This window comes from Aegilops tauschii, chromosome 3 (genome assembly GCF_002575655.3).
Source record: "Aegilops tauschii subsp. strangulata cultivar AL8/78 chromosome 3, Aet v6.0, whole genome shotgun sequence".
Lineage (NCBI taxonomy): Eukaryota > Viridiplantae > Streptophyta > Magnoliopsida > Poales > Poaceae > Aegilops > Aegilops tauschii.
Window position 1 is genome coordinate 117,174,346 of NC_053037.3, and position 22,514 is coordinate 117,196,859.

Genomic DNA, 22,514 nt, shown 5'->3' on the forward strand with positions numbered 1-22,514 from the left:
ATGGTGCCGTCTTTGCTAAACAATGAGACTTCACGCATGTAGATGGTACAACTCTAGAACACTCAACACAATGCTCATTCAATTGTGGCTCCTTTGTCAATTGAAATTGGAGAGCTAGTTAGTGATTTCTTTTTTTATATATTCAACATGTAAACCGGCCAGCAAATATCACAGCACGCCTATGTGGTAAGCGGGCTTGCGCATTGAGTGTGATTAAGAGCTGGCGTCTCTGCTGGTGGCCAAGGTCAAGACTCAAGTAATCAACAGACGATCTGTCAAGGATGGGCTGAATCTACATGCTTGGATGAATGATATCGTGGGAGTACCAGACACGGATGGGCTGGCCCAATTCATTAGGCTTTGCGAGGCTCTCATGGACTTCGAGTTGTGTCTGGGAGAGGAGGACAAACCGATCTAGGCTTGGAACTCCACAAGCAAGTACACGGCATCATCGGCCTATGCGATGATGTGTGAAGGGGGGGGGGGGGTCAGGTTCCAGCTAGCGGCGGCAATCTGGAAGTGTGGGGCACCTCTCTCCTGCAAAATCTTCATGTGGTTGGCTGTTCAGTACCGACTATGGATGTCAGATAGGCGAGCTCGGCACGGCCTCCATGACTCGATATCACCATGCTACTTGTGTGAGCAGGAGGAGGACACGGTGGACCACAATATGCTGCAATGTGTGTTCGCTAGGCAGGTCTGGTTCCAATGCCTCACTAGGGTTGGGCTCCCGCTGGAGTTGATGCCAACAGGACAAGCAAGAGTGGAAGAATGGTGGATGACTCATTCGTCTTGCTTATCTGTTGGTGCTTGTTGAAGCAAAGGAACGGAGGAGTTTTCGGTAGAAACGACGTATGTAATGAGCAAAGCACAGTTGAGATCATATTTAGGGAGCGTCATATGTGGGCTATGGTGAGAAGGAGTGGAGTTTTACATTTTCGCGACGAGACTCCTTGCTTTCTTCTACTGACCAGTTTTGCTTTTGTTTGAGTAGAGCTCTTTGAATTGCTCCAAACAAAATATCTGCCAGTGTACCGCACCATCCAAACTTTCGAATACGACAGCGCAAGTGGTCGATCACGATCACGATCACCGCGATGTGAAAAGAACATAAAACGGTGAGCTCCCTCCCATGGATTATCAACCACCCATTGCTGCAGGAACGCAAGATCTACCATTCCACCCTGACACCTTAAAAGAAAGATATGTAGTCTTGTCGGCAAGGACTACTTCCCTGGAATTGCGTCTCCATCGCGCCGTCTCGCTTTCGATCGACAGGGAGGATATATCAAACTCAGCTGTGTTTCCTCGACGCGTGCCAGCCGCGCGGATCGGACCGGACACCGCGTCTCCTGGTGCCTGGCCGGCGAGCCGCCCGCGGGATGTACGCGACGAGGGGAGACGTGGCAAAGCGTTAACGTCACCGAGGGCAAAGCCCGATCGTACGTGCTCGCACGGAGATGCAATCCTGACCGGACCGAGCGCTGATCCTGTACACGTAGACAACGGTTCAGCTTTCCACAGATTTATGGTGTTGAAGTTTAGCCAGCAGGCGGAGAATAATAATCATTCAACCCCGACGGTGGCGAAACAATTATTAGTCAGATATAGTTGAAATTTAGGCAACAGCTCACAGCTTCTTTGTCAAACTGCCACGTAGAGTACTCCTCTAGCTGCACTACACTTGTCATGGAGTCGGCAAAAGTTTAAGACGCCGTTTCCTTTTTGGCTATATATGCATTGCTTGATACTCTCCTCGTTCATAGTACGTTGGGATCCAAGAAGAAACAAAGTAGAGATCAAAACATAACCAGCACAAGTAAGATGACTTGCCGGCGGGACAAAGTGGGAGTACAATAGACGGGTGCGTAACTAAAATACAGTATAAGGAGCACTAGATACAATGCGGACTGCTGACTCCTGTAGGTTTGAGGACCTACCAAATCCAACTGTTCGTTGCCTTCGGCTGAAGAAAGGGGCTCTCCATCTGTCTGCGGTTGCGACACTGGTCAAAAACTGACCTGGCTAAAGCACTTCCATCAGTTTGCAGTCGCAAAAGCGCAGCAAAAGCTATAAGTTCATCCAAAGTTTGCCCCGTTCTATCCTGTTAACCTTAACCGTCATCCTTCTAGACGGACAAGCCTTTTTACACCGCTGGTTTAACTTACGATATCGTTGCATTTGGCACTCTGCAACTAAGTTGCCGCGTGACACAAGGGAAAACCGGCCAAGCGGCTACATGGAGCACCAATATATGGTTTCGGATTCGAAGCAAGCCTTTGCACACTTTCCCTTTTGGGCATGACCTTTTAGATACTAATGCGTTACTAGATACGATGCTGACTGACGACTCCTTAGATATCAGGACCTACCAGTCTAGCTGTTCTTTGCTTCATGTTGAAGATATAGGAGTACTCAAAGTTCAAACTATCTGCCGGATACACTCCACTTGTTAAAATCAAAAAGTGGAAGCAGAAAGCAACAAACCACAGCTTTGGGAAACACCAGCACCTTGGGGCTTCTTTTCTTCGCTTCTTGACTTGCTTGTTGCTTTGCTTATGCCCCAGTGATAAAGAATCTACTCCCTCCGTCCCATAATATAAGAGCGTTTTTGACACTACACTAGTGTCAAAAACGCTCTTATATTATGGGACGGAGGGAGTAGTTGTTTATGATCAAGATGGACGAATTGAAATTTGGAATATAACAAGGATCCCTGAAGTGTGTAGGAGTATAATGCAAACTGGAATCTATATTGGCTGATAAAGCATTCAACAGTTAGGAAAGCCAATAACCATGAACTGGCCGAAGCGGCTATGACCACTGCAGGTGACTAAATTAGCCGTTGCAACCGTATCCTTTTTAAAGAAAAAAAGAAGATACATGGAGCTCAGTCCTGAAAACTTATGGGCCTTGGGGCTACAAGCCCGTTGATTCATTTTAATGCACGTCCCAAAAGACCAAAAAAGCTGGATCCATGTGCACAAGTATTTAAGACAGCATTCACACTGGGATTACACAAACACTGAAAGAAGTAAATACTACTGCTGCTGCTATTCGATGAATCGATGTCTCAAATGAACATAAACTGAAGCTATGTGCAATACAAGAGCATTTCATTTGCCTACGGTACATCCTGCAGCTCAGATCAAAATACTGTTGTAGTTTAATTAACTTCACAATAAAATCCAGAATGTAACTCAGCTACTACTCGTCAAGTCTTCAAACAATTTTTCTGGAACAAGTCTTCGCAAACCCCATATAGCTAAGGGCACTTGATACTAGTATGGGGAATGCAGCATAGATAACGGGGACACAAAATATACTCCTAGCGCTAAACAACAGGATAGCACCAGAAGTCCAAATTATATACAAACATGGTGGCTTCCGTTAGTTTGGAAAAACCTGTTCCTCTACAAGATGGAAGATTCCTACAAAACATCAAATAAAATAAAACCAAAGTAACGTCTTATTACATCAAAAATATGTCAGCTGCCAAGGACAGAAGCAAGATAATATTCAAATAAGACTTACTTTCTTTGCCTCCAATTGATTTTCTTCAAAGTAGTTAATATTTGATAAGAACAAGCCATGCTGATCTGTATACTGGCTGGCCCAAATGGACTGACGGAAATGATGAGAGCCCAGCCGACCTTAGTACACTAGCCAAAAGAGCAAAAGGCAAAATGAGTACTCTTACCATTAATACAACAGTGCACCGTCTGCAATCAACATAACATATGAAAGTAACAACATTGTTGGAATGGATAAATGAAAGAAAAACACAATTGAGTAGGAAATTACCACAGTTAAGTTAGTGCGGAGCTGGATTGGGTGTTCGGAACTGGTAGAAATGTGGTGCAGCTTCAGTAAGCCATGATGGTTCAATGGCAATAACATTACGCATATAGTGCTTGTCAGTTGAAACAAGAGACTGGTAGACGACCCACTTCGGATTAACCCTAAAACGTCAGGGAAATGTCATGAAGTGCATGAGGAGCATTGTTCCCAAAGAAGTGCACAAGGAGCTACGCCACAAAGTCACCCAAATAAATGTCGAATATAGTAAAAAAAAAAAATACTCCTGCTAAACTTACCTGAAGAGTACGGAAGATGGATGAATGTAAACTTCTTGTGACGTCCTAATTGTTTTATACATTCCATTCTGGCCATATTCCTGTGTGGCAGAGAATGTCAGTAGGGACACCGGCAACTTACATGCAAGTTGCATATGCAGCTGATAGCTGCACTTATTGAGGATAAATTAAGAAAATTGTGCAAGGGCACATCACATCAGCCACAAAAAAAAGATAAATTTAGAGATGTATGGTAACATGAAACGAAGCTCTGGTTACACGTGCTACATCCTAGGGATGTATGATAACATGAAATCTGCTCAATAATGTAGGATGTGAGTAAATACCTCCAGATGACATGAATTAGCAAACGAACCAGCAATAATGGCCTTTCTAACTGCCTGCAGAATATTGAGATAACATTGCAGTTAGCATAAGTGTGTGAAAGGTTCAACAACCTGTGGGCATTATAACAGCAGCTCGTAAAGAATTGACCAAGAAAGGAAGTTTTAAGCATTTTCACCAGTACATAGAATGAGTTCAAAAATAATTCTACAAGAGCAAGATACTGAAAACCGCTAGAGCAAACAATTGGTAAATAATAGTTGTTGAACTCTCGGTAAATGTTGATAGTACCTAACAGTCTAAATTGTACATTGTATGCATATTCTCCTCAAATGAGGACAAACAACAATGCCGGATTGGAATGTCATCAAGTTCTATGCGAATCAAGCTGGATATAGTCAACCCATTTCATAATAGCATATAATTTCCAAAAATGCATTAGAAAAATAAAACAATCTGAAAAGTAAATGCATTCTCATTCAGTTAAGAATATCACTGAAATGACCAACTTAATTAACAGGCAGCGGCCAAAGTGATGTTTTTATAAAGGATATACGGATCATGGGGATAAGAGTTGCTACTATTTAAGATTATTATTAATTATTATTTTGCAGAATGGCTACAGAGAACACTTGAAATTTCCCTGGTATGCACAGAGCTTGGGTATAGCCGTATAGGTATCAAAGCCAAAATCATTGAAACTGAAAAGATCCGTGTGTCTTCGATGGGGCGAACCCAAATTGCCATGCACTTGCAGAGGACATCTTACTCGTGTTCAAGTATATGTTGATTGCACAACCTTCTCCATCAGTTCGGATTTTTGGTTCTAATGATTGGTGCATGAAACTTAATAGTACCAGAGTCAGGAGGTCTCGGCTTTCGCAATTTCAATAGAGGAATTGCTTGGATTCTACTGGTTGGTGCACGAAACAATGTAAGCTCGCCAGCGCCAAGTCCTTGAGAAGGCCACTGCCGCATTATAGGCCTGCTGCTCCTTTTGCCTTCCTGTTTTCATATCTTAGCATAGCTTTTGTTTTAACTTTTAATAGCCCAGGCTTTTGTTCCGGTAATTTTGTTTTCCATTTTGCCCTGTAAGTTTTTGTGCCTTCTCGGCGTGCTTCTCCAAATAAAAAATGTTTGATGTGTGTTCGAGAAAAAAAGCTGGAAAATCCTACCTGCATATCTCTGTCGCAGGATTTCAGCTGTATGCCAAACCTCTTCATAACCCTGACAAGCTGTGCCCTGATTTCAATGACCTTCTTCTGCAGCAAAGACAACAAAATGTTGTTCAAAATGTAAGTGTGCAACAAGGAAAATACATATCTTTGAATATGTGCATATTCTTAATTAAAAAGAATGGCGTCTTGTGACAAAAACAGACCAGTGCTTGGTGATTCAAAAAGTTCTTGTAACACCACTGACTAGATTTTCCAGACTGGTGAAATCCTTTGTAGATATTCAGGAATGTTACATGATCACCCTACGGCACAACATAAAATACAAGAGTCAAGACCATTGGCAAAGATGAAAGAGAAACCAAGCAAATATAATTAGGGCATCTCCAATAGTTGTATGATAGTTGTTAGTAATTTTTGCCACATAGGATATGTGATGATGTGCCATAGAATAAATGAGAAAGAGACAAGTTGTATGAACTTGAACCAACAATCCTTGCACAAGCTCCAAGGTGTAAATAGAGATCAAACTTATTTATTATCTCATTTCTATTGAACAATTTAGACTATTCAAATAGTTTCTGATAACTCAAGCTATTGGAGATGCTCTTAATATGCATACTTCTGAGTTCTGACAGTTTGCACATGCATGTGCAGAACACAGGGAAGGAGGCTCTTAAATAGGAATGGTGCTGGACTGCTGGTCGTATGCATTTTCATGATCCAAGTTCTTAAGTTTTGCTCCATAACACTAATCTTGAGTTACCCAAAATCATTTGTTCTAGAACTAGCCAGTCTATCACCAGCACTCTTACTGGTTGTAAGCCCATAATAATCAATGATGAAAGCGTTTAAGCAGAATAACCATTAAGGATTTTGCTGAAATCTGAAAACGAGAGAAATTGTTTAGTTTTGTCTACTTTAGGAACTTGATCATGACTTAACTGAAATGAAACAAGGATTATACTTGGTAACATGATATTCCTCTTCTGTGGTATATGGGTATCACATTGCAGCTGTCTACGCTAAGCACCAAAATGAGTGTCAGTAGACAACTGGGCGTCGACCAGTTTGCTGGAGGAGTGCGCGCGGCTGCGCGCCCAGCTCACAGCCCAACGTTCAAGCCCTCTGCTCTGTAGGGGGTGCCTCACGGTTGTCTCTACTTGATTAACAAAAAACACAATGGCTACTCCCTGTTGGTCTAGTTTTCAAATATTAACAGCAAAGTAAAGTATTCTGTAAAAAAAGCAGCAAAGTAACATCAGGGTTCCTGTGTAACGGAAGATATTAGGCAGCAAGTTAATCCTGCAAACCTCAGCAGCAGCAAACCGAAGTTTGGCCTCATCAAATTCCTTCTTCACTCCCCGCATAGAAACCCACACAGACTGTAAATTGGGGTTGTCAGAACAATTCAAAGATTAAAATAGCACAAGAAAGTGAAGGGCATATCAGACACAAATCTTAACCTGAACAGATAGAAATGCTGCTATCGTCAATATCTCATCAGAGCATCCAAAATCATTTGCTGACAAGATCATTTTTGAGATCATGGGGTCCTGCAGAAAATCAAACAGTGTTATTAACAACCTCTTGACTTGAGAAGAGAACAGTATTCACCAAAATGCAAGTAAACCAGATGTACATAAAAAACAGTACAAGTACAAATGTATAATAGAGTAAGCTTGCACAAGTACGGAAAGACGTGAAATCCTGCAAGTAAATGGTCAACAATTTTTTTTGCGAAAAAATAAATGGTCAACATAGCACCATAATTTCACATGTTATCAGAATCATTGAGCACGTTCAGCAGAGTAACTCGTGATTAAGTTGTTATCATAAGAACTTTATGATAAGATACTATATGATGTGTGCATATGTCAAAATAATATGCAATTCTTTTGTCTGAGAGCTATAATTTCCAGTTTAGTGTGCACATGCTTGTTGAATCTTGTTAAAAAGTTTTTTTTTCTTCAGATGTGAATATCATCACATGTTGTAATCAATTGTTGAATGTGAGATGTGGATCAGTAAGAAAGTGAGCAAATAGGGAGTGGGGGTTAGGAGCTGAAAAGAACTCGACTACAGTTTCTCTGGAACCTTTTCCCACTGTAGTTTTTGTGGGGCAGCTCTGGAGAAGCTGCAGCCGAGATGCGACCTCTGCTATCGAGGACGCCATGCACATCTTCCTACTGTGCCCAGGTTTGGACGGCACTCCACCCACCCCCTCCCCGCCCCCTCCATCGACATGATTTGGGACGTGGTCACCCCCTGCCTCAACATTTGGCCCACAGTCGCTCTCTTCATTCTTTGGAAGCTCTGGGGATGCTCACAGCGGTGGGGTAGCAATGAGACCGCCTGCATCAATGTAATCTTTACCCAATAATAAAGCACCGATCGCTTCTGCTCGCTCACCGTCATGGCATTTTTGCAAAAAAGTCCCTGTACTTTTTGGTAATTGAACCCACAGTCCCTTTTTAAGTGGATCTGAGAAGACGTTTCGTTCGCATAAAAGTCCTCGTAGTTTGGTATATTCAACCTGCGGTCCTTTAAAAAACGCATCACGGGTGATCCCCTTCATCCCTCCCCACGCACGAGCGGGCGCAACCCCGCCGCCTTCCTCGTGGAGTCCTCGGCCGGATTCCACGCCGGGAGCAGCGGTCTCCATCTCTCCAACTCCTCCCTCTCCCTCGAGCCTCGACCTCCCCGGCAGCCTTCCTCCCGTCCCAAGTCTAGGAGACGCATGGGGACGGCGTGCGGGCCTCCGCAACATCCCCCCTCCCTTCTGCTCCCCCTTCTTCTTTCCTTGAACTGGATCCGTTGGATCCGTCCTCCATCGCCGGCCGCCGCGGCACCACCACTCCCGCCTCCAGCAGCCCCTACATCCCTAACCTTGAGCAGCATCCCCACAGGGGTAGCGCTGCTGCGGACAAATACCCCACGGATGATGGTCATGGGAGCACGTGAGATGGTGGCTGCGGCAGAACAGAAGAACCTTGGAGAGGTGGCAGTGGGCAGTGGCGGTGGCTCAGTCGTACTCAACATCGTCGTCGAACCGGCTGCCCGGCTCTGCGCCACATCCACATCTCCCGTATTTGCTGTCGCAGCTCCTCCATTTGCATCACTGACGAAATGACCTTCTGGATGGTCTTTGGTTTGTGGGTGACAGGCCGTGGACTTGGAGCCGGGTACATGTGCCAGATCGTTCATACGCAAATTGCAGACGGATGCCTGACGAATTTGGTATGCAGGATATATGCAAGTTGCGTACGGATCAGTCAAATCATGTGCTAAGCTTCAGAGCCACTCCACGCTCAAGGGTGAGGTATTCAGGCTTTGTTGCCTGCTTTTCTTGATATTAGAGAGAGGATCAGGGGAGATTGGTACTTCCCATTACAGCGGCCAAAGAAAAGCAACAATTTTTTGCGTCCAGCGAAGCTTTCTCGGTAGTGCCCAGGTTACGAATTCATGTGATTTCACATGCAACAGTTAGATGTAGTGCAATCGAGGAATGCAGCAGGTCAGAACAATGGACGATGAAGGTGTTATGAGTGGCTAGGTAGGACAAGGTGCCGCTGGCTCTATAGATTGTGTAAAATGTGGATATGTGAATCGCCCAGGTTGCCTTAGGGGCCACGCTGCAAACTGATCAGGTTAGTTATGCTTCTCCTTTTGACATTTTTCTTGATAATCCTCTGAAGCAAGATCACTTCAGGACAATATAACCTACTACTTAGTACTATGAGCATTTACTTTCTACTATGAGGTATGGCGTGTTCAAACTATGTACACGTGTGCAAATGAGCATATTTTGATTTGGCGTCTTAATTTGTTCAGGGTAACTATTGGATCCCGGCTCTTATGTTATATACCTATAGCCAGTGCATGTCAAAAATAATAATTAAAAATACCTATAGGCAGTGATATTTTTATGGCTGGATGTCTACTGCTTCTGTCAAGGCCACACTAGATTCGAACGACACCAGATATATCTAAACAAACTGTTTCATTTGGATCCCATAACATTCTTTTTGCTGAAAAATCATGTTGTTTTATTTTAACTGAATTAGTAGTGCTTTTCATGTGCACATTGTGCTTGGTTAACCTTTCAGTTACCACAAACCGAAGGCGAATTAAAAACTAAGTATGCCTTTCCATCTATCCTTCTGATCATAGCCATCTTTGATGTCGAGTGATATTAAAAGTCTGAAGCCATAGACACATAGTTTAGGTTTTCTCCACGGGCATGTTTGCTATTCTTACAAAAATATTTCGGATTTCACTCTTTGGTTGAGTAGTAGATTTAGATTGCGCCAACAGAAGGATGCTACCATGCCATGGCGTCTATACCTCTCCTCACGCACCACTGTAAACTTGGTTACCAGTGACTCTTTTCAGTAATGCATTCAGGTGCGGATGATCCCCCACCCCCACCCAAACCCACCCACACACCCCAGGTGGGGCAACCTGAGCCTGGGATGGTCTCCTACATCTTGCATCTTGGGCAACGACGTGAGCTCAGATCCTAGAGCCCATATATGTTGACGCAAACATCCATACCGATTGCCATTGCGTCAAGAATCCGCTTGCCAGATGCTGAGTTGGCTGGCAGTGACGATAGGAGGCGGTGGCTGATAAGGTTTGGACCTGATTGCTTGAAAAGGACAGAGGTGGCTGGTATCAGCATTGATCGCCTTAAGGACGCGGCGACAGAGCAGATGGTCAGATGGAATCATGGGGTTGGGGCTGCTTGGAGGACGATGGGGAAGCAAGGGACCACAGAAAGACTTAAGCTGCTTTGAAGTTTGTTTCATAGCTGAGATGGACATGGAATTGCTTTTATACGATGATTCTACAGGCCTAAAATCAAAGTAACGGAAGGAGGGGAACCACAGAAAAAATAATTATTCAACGGGAAAAATGATCTCGACAGCGGCGCCTAGAGAAAATCAAGAAAATTTGTTGTTGCGGGATGAGGTTTGACAAATATTGTGGGATGGAAAAAACGTGGGATTATTGAAAGTCCACATGTCTGGTTTGTGAGGGGAGAGGGTGTGGATGAACGACCACTCTTTAATAGCAAAGACGCTTAAATTACAATTTGAACATAAATGGCAAGGCAAAAATATATCAGCAACATTCATATATATATATATATATATATATATATATATATATATATATCATGCATACCTTTTTTTCTATTCGAATTACTGTTTCACTCAGGTCACACCGCCTTAATTATGTTAGTCGTATCTAAATTTGAGTATCTTTCATCATATGAGTATATGGCATAAAAAATTCATTCAACCATGATTACTTTATCGTGCCATGTTTGTAGACTGAGATCTAGCACCATTCTAGATAGTCGCTACTCGCTACATGATTTTGGTAAACCAAGTCCATATTCTTAGCCACTGCAGTTACCGTCAAATGGGTTGTAACAAATTTTCTCGGAGAACTGGCATGTCACTGGTCGGAAATTGTACTTTTCACGCAAGATTTTGTATGCTTGTGCAATTCTTTGCGAGAAGTATAACATTAAATTCTGGTATTTTAGAGATAAACTGCCAAAATAAGGCTGGCTAGCAAAATTTCGTAACTCGCACGTCCCAAACTCAGGAACAAATTGATTTGACTCGGCTGTCATGACAGGACTGCCTCATTAGTCAATACTACAGCAAGATTTACCCCTAGAACTAGTTCAAGTAGCCAACTGTAAAATGTTCTTGAAGAAACAAGAATAGGTACACTATCAGAAAAAAAAAGTAGTAGAGACACATACCAGAGGCATCTCAGCAACTTGGAAACCAATGGGAACTGTTAGTTTGGCATCTTCATCAAGAATTCCTAGTGAAAATAGAATTTCGAGAGCCCGGATCATTGCCTCTGGTGATGGAGAAGCTGGCCAATCAAACCCCAAGATGTTGTCTATGCCTAGCGCTTTCAACTGCCATCCCAGAACATAAATACATAATAAATGACGTGTTACGTAATACTCATAAATATTGTATTATGTGCAAAAACCTCAAGAAGATTTCACATCATATATGTCAGGAAATTAGATCAATCATATTCAATTTAGAGAACATGTTTCAGTGCATACTTTTTTCAAAGAAATGTTGAGAGTACCTCCTATGAATTAGTACGTTTCTGTGGGCAGCTGGGGGCCAGGTTTCATGACTCAGCAAGTCAAGTGTGAAAGTGAATCATGCTGCATTGTCAAACTATGGCAATTATACATGATGCAGGGAACCGACACAGTATTTATAAGACAAACGCTCAAGAATTGTCAAAGTTACCAAGAAATGCATAATATATATCTATGCACGATTTTAAACACCATTGATTTAGAGATGTGAAGACAAGCTCTAACATTAATATGCTGATGAACATGAGAGGTACTACTGACTACTGTATATATTAATTAGTTTATAGTTATATTGCTTTAGAGTATTCAATGTGCTAATTTTCTAGTAGTAATAATTAAGTCTTCACAATGACTGTATCTTACTTTGGAAACTGCCAATTGGCATATCCAAATTTTAATACATGAGTAAAAACAATTCATATACTCGGTATGAAACAATATGTCATGCATATGTGTCCTCTGATATAAAATAGTTGATCAGCATATAAGGCCACAAACTGCATAAATTGTTTTTCGATTCCAGCGCTCTAGTGAGCCATATTTTTCAACAAAAAAGTTGAAAAGAAAATATCCAAGTGTAAAAATATATGTCATGTACATATAGATATGATCTATGTACCTATAATTTTTCATATAATACGTGTTTTTATGCATGTGTGCACAAGTAAAACATATGCGTGGATGTGAAAATAGCAAACAGTACATGCATTGTTTGTTACTATAAATCCACGAATTTGTCTTTTTTGTGCAGCTCACATGGTAAAGTATTTTCTAATGGAATTTTCTAATGGTTTTCAGAATTTTTGACACTTTTAAATATGAATTTTGAGTTTTTCAAGAAAAAATGCTCACTGGAACTAGGGATCCAAAACGCCTCACTCCACAAACTGACATAAGTTCCCTTGTATGACATAAGCACCAAAAGGTAGGATGAATGGATGATTATAACATTCAGCAAAAACCGTCCAGTTTGAAATACTGGTGTACTAATATGTTAATAACTGCAAGCTATGGTAAATATATGACATCTACTTATTTATTTGCAATGTAACTAAAAGAATCATGAAATGGATGAGCCAAGATACCTGTATTATGCAGGAAACAAGGTTAGACCTTTGCATTTCTGGAATGCCATCTGACTGCATTTCATTTAGGTAATATTCCTCTGTGTAAAGCCTGCAGGAGATTAGCATATAAGATGCACAAAGTGGTAAAATATCTCACCAAGGAGAATAATATTACAGTATGCAGAGTACTGGATCTTCAGAATTTAATACGAGGGTGTTTGGTTGGGCTTTTATTTGGCTTTTTCACTTTGGCTTATAAGCCAAAAAAGCACGGTGCTTTTTTGGCGTGCTTTTTTGGCGTATATTGTACTCCCTCCGTCCGGAAATACTCATTGGAGAAATGGATGTATCTAGACGTATTTTAGTTCTAGATACATCCATTTTTATCAATTTCTCCGACAAGTATTTTCGGACGGAGGGAGTATTTAAAGCACCTTATAAGCCAAAAAAACACATATTTAGGTGCTTTTTTGGCTTATAAGCCAAAGTGAAAAGGCCAAGTAACAGCCCAAGCAAACACCCCCTACATGAAAGTTTGGCTTCCAAAATATTCAAAACTAAGTATGTTAAAAAGAAACACTGTAGTAAAGAAAAAAAGCATATTCAGCAAAGAAACTATTTGAGTTGAGAACTAGGAATTGTGAAAATGGAACAGCATAATAAATCAAGGACTGCCATGAAAGAGGAGACATAGATTAACAAATCCAACACTTCAATAACAAAACTGCACAACATACCTAAAGCATTTCCCAGGTCGTACCCTTCCAGCTCTGCCTGCTCGTTGCCTTGCAGAAGCTTTCGATATTGGTGCGACAACTAGACTCTCCAGGTCAGAAATCTGCACAACAAGGCATAGGAGTTAAGCTACAACAAATAAGACTAAACTTGGAAAAAAGAACTGCACCAAAAAAAATGATCTCAGATTTAACCTCCCTTAGCTTATGAGTGGGAGACTTGTGGTAAAAATGACACAATGCCTGAATGTGTTAACATCTAAGTATGTCATAAATACAGAGATGTATACTTGATTAACTCATCTGGATTAATTTTACAGATATAGGTCTGTACTGGATTACCAAATCAACGATTTTCTGATGGACGTACAAGGCACTATTCAAAGACCATTGCAGCCATTCAAGTTTCAAGATTCACAAAGAAACACTATGATGAAGAAAAAAAGTAAAGCTGCATGTCCAGGTCAGCCAGATTGAAGTACTGCGATGGAACAGTAGAATGTACCGGGTTATAACACTTCTGCTTGGAAAATCCACTATCAACAACATACACCACGCCCTGCACAATTTAGAGAAAATCAGTCAAGGTCAACATCACATTTATTAGAGAAGACATGCAGTACCTCCAGAGTCAATGATGTCTCGGCAATGTTTGTTGATATCACAACTTTTCTTTTCCCTTTCGAAGTAGGAGCAAAGATGAGATCCTAGAAAGCCAACGAACACTAAATAGTGTCAACATGGAGTGCCAAGTATATTTTCTTATAGCACTACTGAGGAGTGAGGACCACTTACTTGGTCTCCCCGTGGAAGGCCAGAGTACAAGGGCAAAATCACCAAATCTGAGAATCAAAGCAATCTGAATGCATTAGAAAACACAATTTACTATCACAAGCTGATAACAAAATTGGCAAGGACCAGACATCCATTCCAAGAACGACATATTTCATTGTTAATAACATTCGGAAAAAAAGAATTACCGAAATAGTGTTTTCCCAGATGTTGAATTTCATCATTTAGCAACTTAAGAGCAGCATCTATGTCATCCTGGCCAGTTAAAAACACCAAAATATCCCCTGGTGGTTCCTGCAGATATTGGTTAATGAGTGAAGATAAAAGAAAGGTATCCAGTATTGGATGATTGGAAGAGTAATTTTTCCTTCCAAATGGAAATAGAATATAAAAAGAAAATACGGAAATAGACACTACCACTATGCTACACAGATGAATGCTGATAGCTCCAAATTCACCTCAAAGACTACAACATTATCAACAGAAGCAGAATATGTACATTTATCTGATGGACATTGATCATATCAGCTTTGTCTTCCATTAACAAATTTGTCTGAAATTATAAACTAATGTTGAGAAGTGAGGCAGCTGATATGTACTATTTGAGCTTCAATGCTTACAAGATTGAGCATGCAATTGCCCATGAACTTCTGCTGAACTCACAGAGTAGTGACAATAATTGGCATCCACCCATAAGTCAGTGGTGGAAAAGTTTAAATTAGCTGCAGTCAATGTTCAGGAAATTGCAAACTGGTAGCTGCTCGGTTGGCTGGCAGTAGGGGATTAATAGGCTAATCGGACAGTTAATCTCCCAATTAATCAATTAATCGGTCGATTTATCAGTTTATCGGTTACTTGGTGACCCTACGAGTAAGGATTAACCGGCAAGTTAACTGGTTAATCAGACAAATTCTTGAACAGGGGCTGCAGTGCAGCATCTAAATCTGAATACACTTACTATTTGTTTCATTAAGAAGCATAGCATATGAGACCTAAATAATAACTGTCGAGTGACATGATGCAACGAATCAATGGACCAGAAAAATCAAGTGTAATCTCGGATATACAGAAAACGAAAAGTTCCCAAATGATCAAATGCACTCCAAGAAGCATAATAACCTATATGGATTCTATTGTTTGATACACAGGACAAAACAACTAACCTTTTCGTGAATAATAAGAACAGTATTCACAGCGGCCTGTAAGTAGTCTGAGACAGGCTCTTCCAGATAATGAGTTTCTACTGTGTATCCTCTACCCTGTAGAAGTGGAACCAAATTACTCTCATCAATGAGGAGACCCATTCACCATCTATATATTTCAGCCACAAGGGAAACATACTTCAACAGAAAGTATAGCAGGTTCTGGATTTGGCAAACCATCAGCAGGCTTGAGCAATGAATTCTTCCGCCTGCACATGAAAGAAGATTCAAGATCAGGCCCTAACTAACTTCGAGTGCATATTGAGTTAACAACTGTATCTTAACAATTTGATATTATAGATGTTATATATTATTCTATTATTCTATAAACTTGGTCAAGCTTAACAAAGTTTGACTTAGAAAATTTATATGCCTTATATGATGGGAAGGAGAGAGTACCACATAGCAACTTCGTGAACAATGTAAGCCATAATGTTACCAAGAATTGGGAATAATTCGGTACCATGGTCGATGGCTTGGCTGAAGATGTCTTATAGGTTTTACTATAGTTTTTTTTTAGATTAGGTTTTACTATAGTTGAAAAGCAATTGTTGCTTCTTTACTGGCTGAAGAAGATGTCTTGTAGGTTTACAATATAGTTGAAAGGCAATTGTGCTTCTTTACATAGACCATCTTTCTGACTACATCACTTTCTTGAGGATTTCCTGGTAGTCGAACTGCACTTCTTTTCCTTGCGGAAGTTACACATGGCAGCGAATTGCAAAAATGAAAGGATGTGAAACAAGTTCTTACTAGACAGGGACCGACCTATTGCTGAAAAAGGTTGACATTGATCTTGCTTCAATTGTTGCAGAGGAAATGATTAGGCGCAACTCTGGCCGACGGCGTTGAATCTGGTCGATTCATGTAAAGAAACATGCAGCGGGAAACTAAACATTATTCACAGATGAATTGAAGAGAAACCAGACTTGCGGATTCGAAATTGCAAACCTTTTTCAGGAGTCCCAGCAATATGTCGGTTGAAATGGATCTTTCATGAGCTTCATCTATCATAATGACACTAATAAAACAGAAAAACATGGATTAGTATGTGAATAATGTAAAACCAGTATGGAACCATCCAACTGAAAAAGTTGTTTTTACTCCACTACGATTATCACCACAAATGTGTAATCACAATAACGACATAAATTGGATCAAACATGACAAGTCACAATTTGGACTGTCAGCTTAAGGTCATACTAATATTGAGGGTCATAACATGGTACCTATATTTGCTCAGAAGAGGATCTTCCATCATTTCTCTAATCAGTACCCCATCTGTGAGAAATTTGATCATAGTCATGCCCTGTCAAACCGTGTATGGCATAAGCAGAGTATATAGGGCATGAAACCATAAACCGAAAATGATGCTATAGAAGTCAGATAAAGAAAATCAGTGCAAGGAGAGAAACCTAGATCATACCGGGTTTGTTTCATCCTCAAATCTTATTGTATATCCCACTTCTTCTCCAAGTTTCACACCAACTTCTTCAGCTACTCTTGACGCAACCGTCTGTTCAAATTATTTGGGTTGAAAAGGGAAGTGGTAAAAAAAGATAGGAATCTACAAATGTAGTCTAAGAACAGAAAAGAAAAAATTGGAACATAAGAAAATTAGTAGACCAAAGCAGTAAAATTTTCATTCAGCTACCATCCTCTAAGCAGTACAGATATGATTCTATCAGCTGACTTCTCTGTAATAGGATGCCAGAAATCACTGTCGGACCACATAAATAAGTTTTCAGCTCACCAACGGCTAGGTCTCAAAAGGGCCAGCTGGATAAACCTCCATGGCTGAGAAAGTCCAAGCTTATCTTTTAGGAGTTATCTCTCCGTAATAAAGAAAATTTCTTAGATCCATATTGTTAGGATTTGATTTGCTACGAATTTAGCATGGACTTGGAGCTATATCTAAAGAGAGGTAGAATGTGATAGGAGAACATCCAGAAGTATACAGAAACTTGCTCTAGATAATTAGCTAAGAGCCTTACTCGCCATGCTACGGACGTACCCAAAAAAATAATCTAGTGCATGTTCTCATCATCACTCATCAGACGGTAAAAAGAGAGACCTAGTATTGCATAGCATTTAGAGAAGGATACACAGATGGATGAACATTTGAACATTTGATACCTGCACAGCCAATCTTCTTGGCTGGGTGCAACCTATAAGTCGACCGCCCTCAGCCCAACCAGCCTCCTTGAGATACTGGTTCAAAATACAATGAAGTTAGAAATTCAAGTAAGATGGTGAGATAGGCAATAGACAGAAGAGTATTGACGTGTGTGGCTTACATTCTTTTCAAATAATATAAAATTGGCATTTTTCACCAACCAAACTAAATTTTCCATTCAACCTTCAAGTATGTATGTTGAAATTCAAAAACTGGAGCAGATCCGGAGTAAATTGAAATATATGTGCAACCAAGCAAACTACTTTGGTTTCAGCATGGAGTCAAATTTTAATGTCAAACAATATCCAGAATAAATTACAAAGATAGGTCTCAGTTCAGCCTACCTTTATCGAACCTTTCAGACCAAATTGAATGTTTGTTACGATACAAATTCTTATGAGATAGGAAGCGTGCGTTACTGCTCTCAGCGTAGATCTTTTTTTTCCTCTTGAAATATTGAAGTCATGAAAAGTGACCAGGTGCTACAGCACACTAAGAGACCAAGACTCTGGATAACTTTTTAAATAATTTTTGTATTGATTTAAGCACTAGAAAAAAATGATTGCATGATTGTGCCCACCATTGAATTTGCAACGTGAAAGTTGGCCATTTTCCCTATAAATAAACACAAATTACCGTGACAGTTGGCAAATAGGCCATAAATGTGCCAACACAGCAGTCATATAAATCATTTGCCAGATAGTAGCTTGAGAAGAAGCAGAACTTTAGCTGGAGAGTAATACTTCAAGCGAAGAGCCAAATTTTGTACAAGTTATGAGAGTAAAAAATAATGCAAATTATTGGCGAACGAAATATGAGCAGGAGGTAAGTGTAAACTTCATGTAAGAACTGCTGATAGGTATGCAGGTAGTTGTGATCTAGAAATCCAAAAAAATTATTTGGTGAAGTTATAAACAGTGTTTCATCTCTCATTACTTTTATTCTGTCCCCTCGGCCCTCTTCTCTGATAATGCCGGTAGGTATCATCCCTAAGCCATCATTCATGCTTACTATCCTACTGCGAGAATTAGTCTTTATGTTGATATATATTGCTAGGATGTGGGCACACAAGATGGTCACACGATACATACCAACCAGAGGCCTCAATCAAATGCAGAAAGGAGGAACCATGACTACTACTCCCTCCGTTCCTAAATATAAGTCTTTGTAGAGATTCCACTATGGACTACATACGGAGCAAAATGAGTGAATCTACACTCTAAAATTCATCTATGTACATCCATATGTGGTTCATGGTGGAACCTCTACAAAGACTTATATTTAGGAACGGAGGGAGTACAAATATAAGCCAAAGCCCCTGATCTCCCCCAGTCAATCAATAATCCAGAGCATAGAGCATAGTAAACAAGAGGTCCTTGTTCGAATCAAAGCAGAACAGCCACCAAATACAACACCAATGATACACACTATCGCTTAAGCACTTCACGCGTACACGCGCACCAGTTGTTCGGTCGAATGTCCCCCCGACAGAGCGCAGCACAGAAACAATTTTCAAATGATCTAGGGACCCCCACTGGCCACACGAGAGGAAATTGCATTGAGGAACGTACCTGCGGGATCTGGGTCGACTTGCCGCTACCGGTCTCGCCGACGATGATGGTCGTGGCATGCCGCTCCACCAGGTAGAGGATGGCCTTGCGGTACTTGTACACCGGCAGCCGCTGCCTCAGCCTCTCCAAGGACGCGTACCCAAACCTACCACCGAGCAAAACGGAGGAAGCAGCACCCGGAGACAAGTTTAGGAACCTCAGGTAGGGGAGCACGAAGGAGAAGGGGAAGGAGACAGAGGGTTTAGGGTTTGGGGGGCGCACCCGGAGGAGGAGGAGGAAGCGCTGGTGTTGGTCGGGAGGAAGAGTACGCCGCCCTCCTCGTCGTCGACGAGCGAGGCGCTCGGCTTCTCCGACCCAGGTCTCCAGAACCTCGACATGGCCGCCGGTTCGGGTGGCTTGGAGATGGCGGGGGTGGCCGGTGGGATTGGAGAGGAAGCGGGACAGAGAGAAAGCTCTCTGGGTCCATTAACTGGTGGTTGCTCTAGTGGGCTTTAGAGGCCGTCGCTGATGGGCTGGAGAGCCGTTGCTGGACACTTTGATTTCCTCTTTTTTTTGTACGAATTTTGATTTGCTCATTTGCAACAACCTTTTCTTTTCTTGGACTATAAAAACAATTACCCCTAAAAAACACAGCCCTTTTTCTCCCTATGTAAAAAATTGGCCATTGTTTATTTTCAAATTTCAAAAGTTTCGCGTAAGTACAAGGACAAGACAGACAACATAAATGCTCCCTCAGTTCACAAATATAAGATGTTTTGGTCATTTTAATATAGACTACATACGGACTGAAATGAATAAACACACACTAATAGTGTCTATATACATTTGATTCAGAAAAAAGTCATATATATTTGTAAATGGAGGGAGTACAAACCAAAATATACCACCCTCGAGTCACTCGACCACCGCATATCCCCCATTATATCTGCAGGAATGTCAGCCATAATCTTGATGGCGGCGGCGGTTCGTGCCGGCGAGCGTCAAGAATCAGGCGAGTCGTCGCGTTGAGCCGGCAATTAAAGCAGCAAGCCGTCTGCTCGTGGCCGGGTTGTGAGGCAGAGCGTGGCGAGTGAAGCAGCCAAGCAGTTGGAAGAGCCGTGGACTCCGCGTGAGGTGCGGGCGTGCATGGCCTGCAGCTGTTGTTGGAAATATGCCCTAGAGGCAATAATAAAATGGTTATTATTATATTTCCTTGTTCATAATAATTGTCTATTGTTCATGCTATAATTGTGTTATCCGGAAATCGTAATACATGTGTGAACACATAGACCATAACATGTCCCTAGGGAGCCTCTAGTTGACTAGCTCGTTGATCAATAGATTGTTACCTTTTCCTGACCATGGACATTGGATGTCATTAATAACGGGATCACATCATTAGGAGAATGATGTGATGGACAAGACCCAATCCTAAGCATAGCACTAGATCGTGTAGTTCGTTTGCTAAAGCTTTTCTAATGTCAAGTATCATTTCCTTAGACCATGAGATCGTGCAACCCCCGGATACCGTAGGAATGCTTTGGGTGTACCAAACGTCACAACGTAACTGGGTGGCTATAAAGGTGCACTACAGGTATCTCCGAAAGTGTCTGTTGAGTTGGCACGGATCGAGACTGGGATTTGTCACTCCGTATGACGGAGAGGTATCTCTGGGCCCAATCGGTAATGCATCATCATAATGAGCTCAATATGTGACTAAGTAGTTAGTCACGGGATCATGCATTACGGAACGAGTAAAGTGACTTGCCGGTAACGAGATTGAACGAGGTATTGGGATATCGACGATCGAATCTCGGGCAAGTAACGTACCGATTGACAAAGGGATTTGTATACGGGATTTCTTGAATCCTCGACATCGTGGTTCATCCGATGAGATCATCGTGGAACATGTGGGAGCCAACATGGGTATCCAGATCCCGCTGTTGGTTATTGGCTAGAGAGCTGTCTCGGTCATGTCTGCATGATTCCCGAACCCGTAGGGTCTACACACTTAAGGTTCGATGACGCTAGGGTTATAAGGAAGATTTGTATGTGATTACCAAATGTTGTTCGGAGTCCTGGATGAGATCCCGGACGTCACGAGGAGTTCCGGAATGGTCCGGAGGTGAAGATTTATATATGGGAAGTCATCATACGGTCACCGGAAATATTCGGGGGTATACCGGTATTGTACCGGGACCACCGGAGGGGTTCCGGGGGTCCATCGAGAGGGTCCACCTGCCCCGGAGGGCCTTATGGGCTGTAGGTGGAAGGGAACCGGCCCCTAAGTGGGCTGGGCGCCATCCCCCTAGGGCCCATGCGCCTAGGGTTGGGGGGGGAACCCTAAAGGGGGCGCCCCCTTGCTTGGGGGGCAAGCCCCCTCCCCCTTGGCCGCCGCCCCCCATCTAGATCTCATCTAGAGGGTCCGGCCCCTTCCCACTTCTCCCTATAAATAGAGGGGTGGAGGGAGGGCTGCAGGACCACATCCAAGGCGCAGCCCCTCCCCTCCCCAACACATCTCCTCCTCCGCGTGAGCTTGGCGAAGCCCTGCCGGAGAACTGCCACTCCATCACCACCACGCCGTCGTGCTGCTGTTGGAGCCCTCTTCCTCAACCTCTCCCTCCTCCTTGCTGGATCAAGGTGCGGGATACGTCACCGGGCTGCACGTGTGTTGAACGTGGAGGTGCCGTTGTTCAGCGCTAGGATCGGAATCCACCGCGATTTGAATCGCTACGAGTACGACTCCCTCATCCGCGTTCTTGCAACGCTTCCGACTCGCGATCTTCAAAGGTATGAAGACGCACTCCCCTCTCGTTGCTAGTAAACTCCATAGATTGATCTTGGTGATGCGTAGAAATTTTTTAATTTCTGCAACGATCCCCAACAGTGGCATCATGAGCTAGGTCTATGCGTAGTTTCTATGCACGAGTAGAACACAAGTTGTTGTGGGCGTTGATTTTGTCAATTTACTTGCCGTTACTAGTCTTATCTTGATTCGGCGGCATTGTGGGATGAAGCGGCCCGGACCGACCTTACACGTATGCTTACGTGAGACAGGTTCCACCGACTGACATGCACTAGTTGCATAAGGTGGCTAGCGGGTGTCTGTCTTTCCCACTTTAGTCGGATCGGATTTGATGAAAAGGGTCCTTATGAAGGGTAAATAGAAATTGGCATATCATGTTGTGGTTTTGGCGTAGGTAAGAAACGTTCTTGCTAGAAACTTATAGCAGCCACGTAAAAAAAAAT

At 42.2% G+C, this 22,514-nt stretch overlaps 1 protein-coding gene across 1 annotated transcript; it reads right to left on the reverse strand.

The window, feature by feature from the left end:
- Nucleotides 1-2,990: 2,990 nt before the first annotated feature.
- On the reverse strand, nucleotides 2,991-19,747 carry LOC109768982 (probable pre-mRNA-splicing factor ATP-dependent RNA helicase DEAH9). The gene is made up of 25 exons (XM_020327720.4): nucleotides 19,548-19,747; nucleotides 19,287-19,431; nucleotides 17,676-17,750; nucleotides 16,966-17,055; nucleotides 16,769-16,848; nucleotides 16,491-16,560; nucleotides 16,308-16,393; nucleotides 15,679-15,748; nucleotides 15,501-15,596; nucleotides 14,526-14,631; nucleotides 14,341-14,387; nucleotides 14,169-14,252; nucleotides 14,051-14,104; nucleotides 13,549-13,649; nucleotides 12,830-12,920; nucleotides 11,379-11,543; nucleotides 7,063-7,152; nucleotides 6,910-6,981; nucleotides 5,803-5,901; nucleotides 5,597-5,683; nucleotides 4,424-4,477; nucleotides 4,098-4,177; nucleotides 3,805-3,962; nucleotides 3,535-3,662; nucleotides 2,991-3,431 (listed from the first exon to the last, which is right to left on the reverse strand). Exons 1-23 carry the CDS (start codon nucleotides 19,661-19,663, stop codon nucleotides 3,815-3,817), a joined length of 2,106 nt encoding a protein of 701 aa, XP_020183309.1. The 5' UTR covers nucleotides 19,664-19,747; the 3' UTR covers nucleotides 2,991-3,431; nucleotides 3,535-3,662; nucleotides 3,805-3,814.
- Between the last annotated feature and the right edge of the window lie 2,767 nt (nucleotides 19,748-22,514).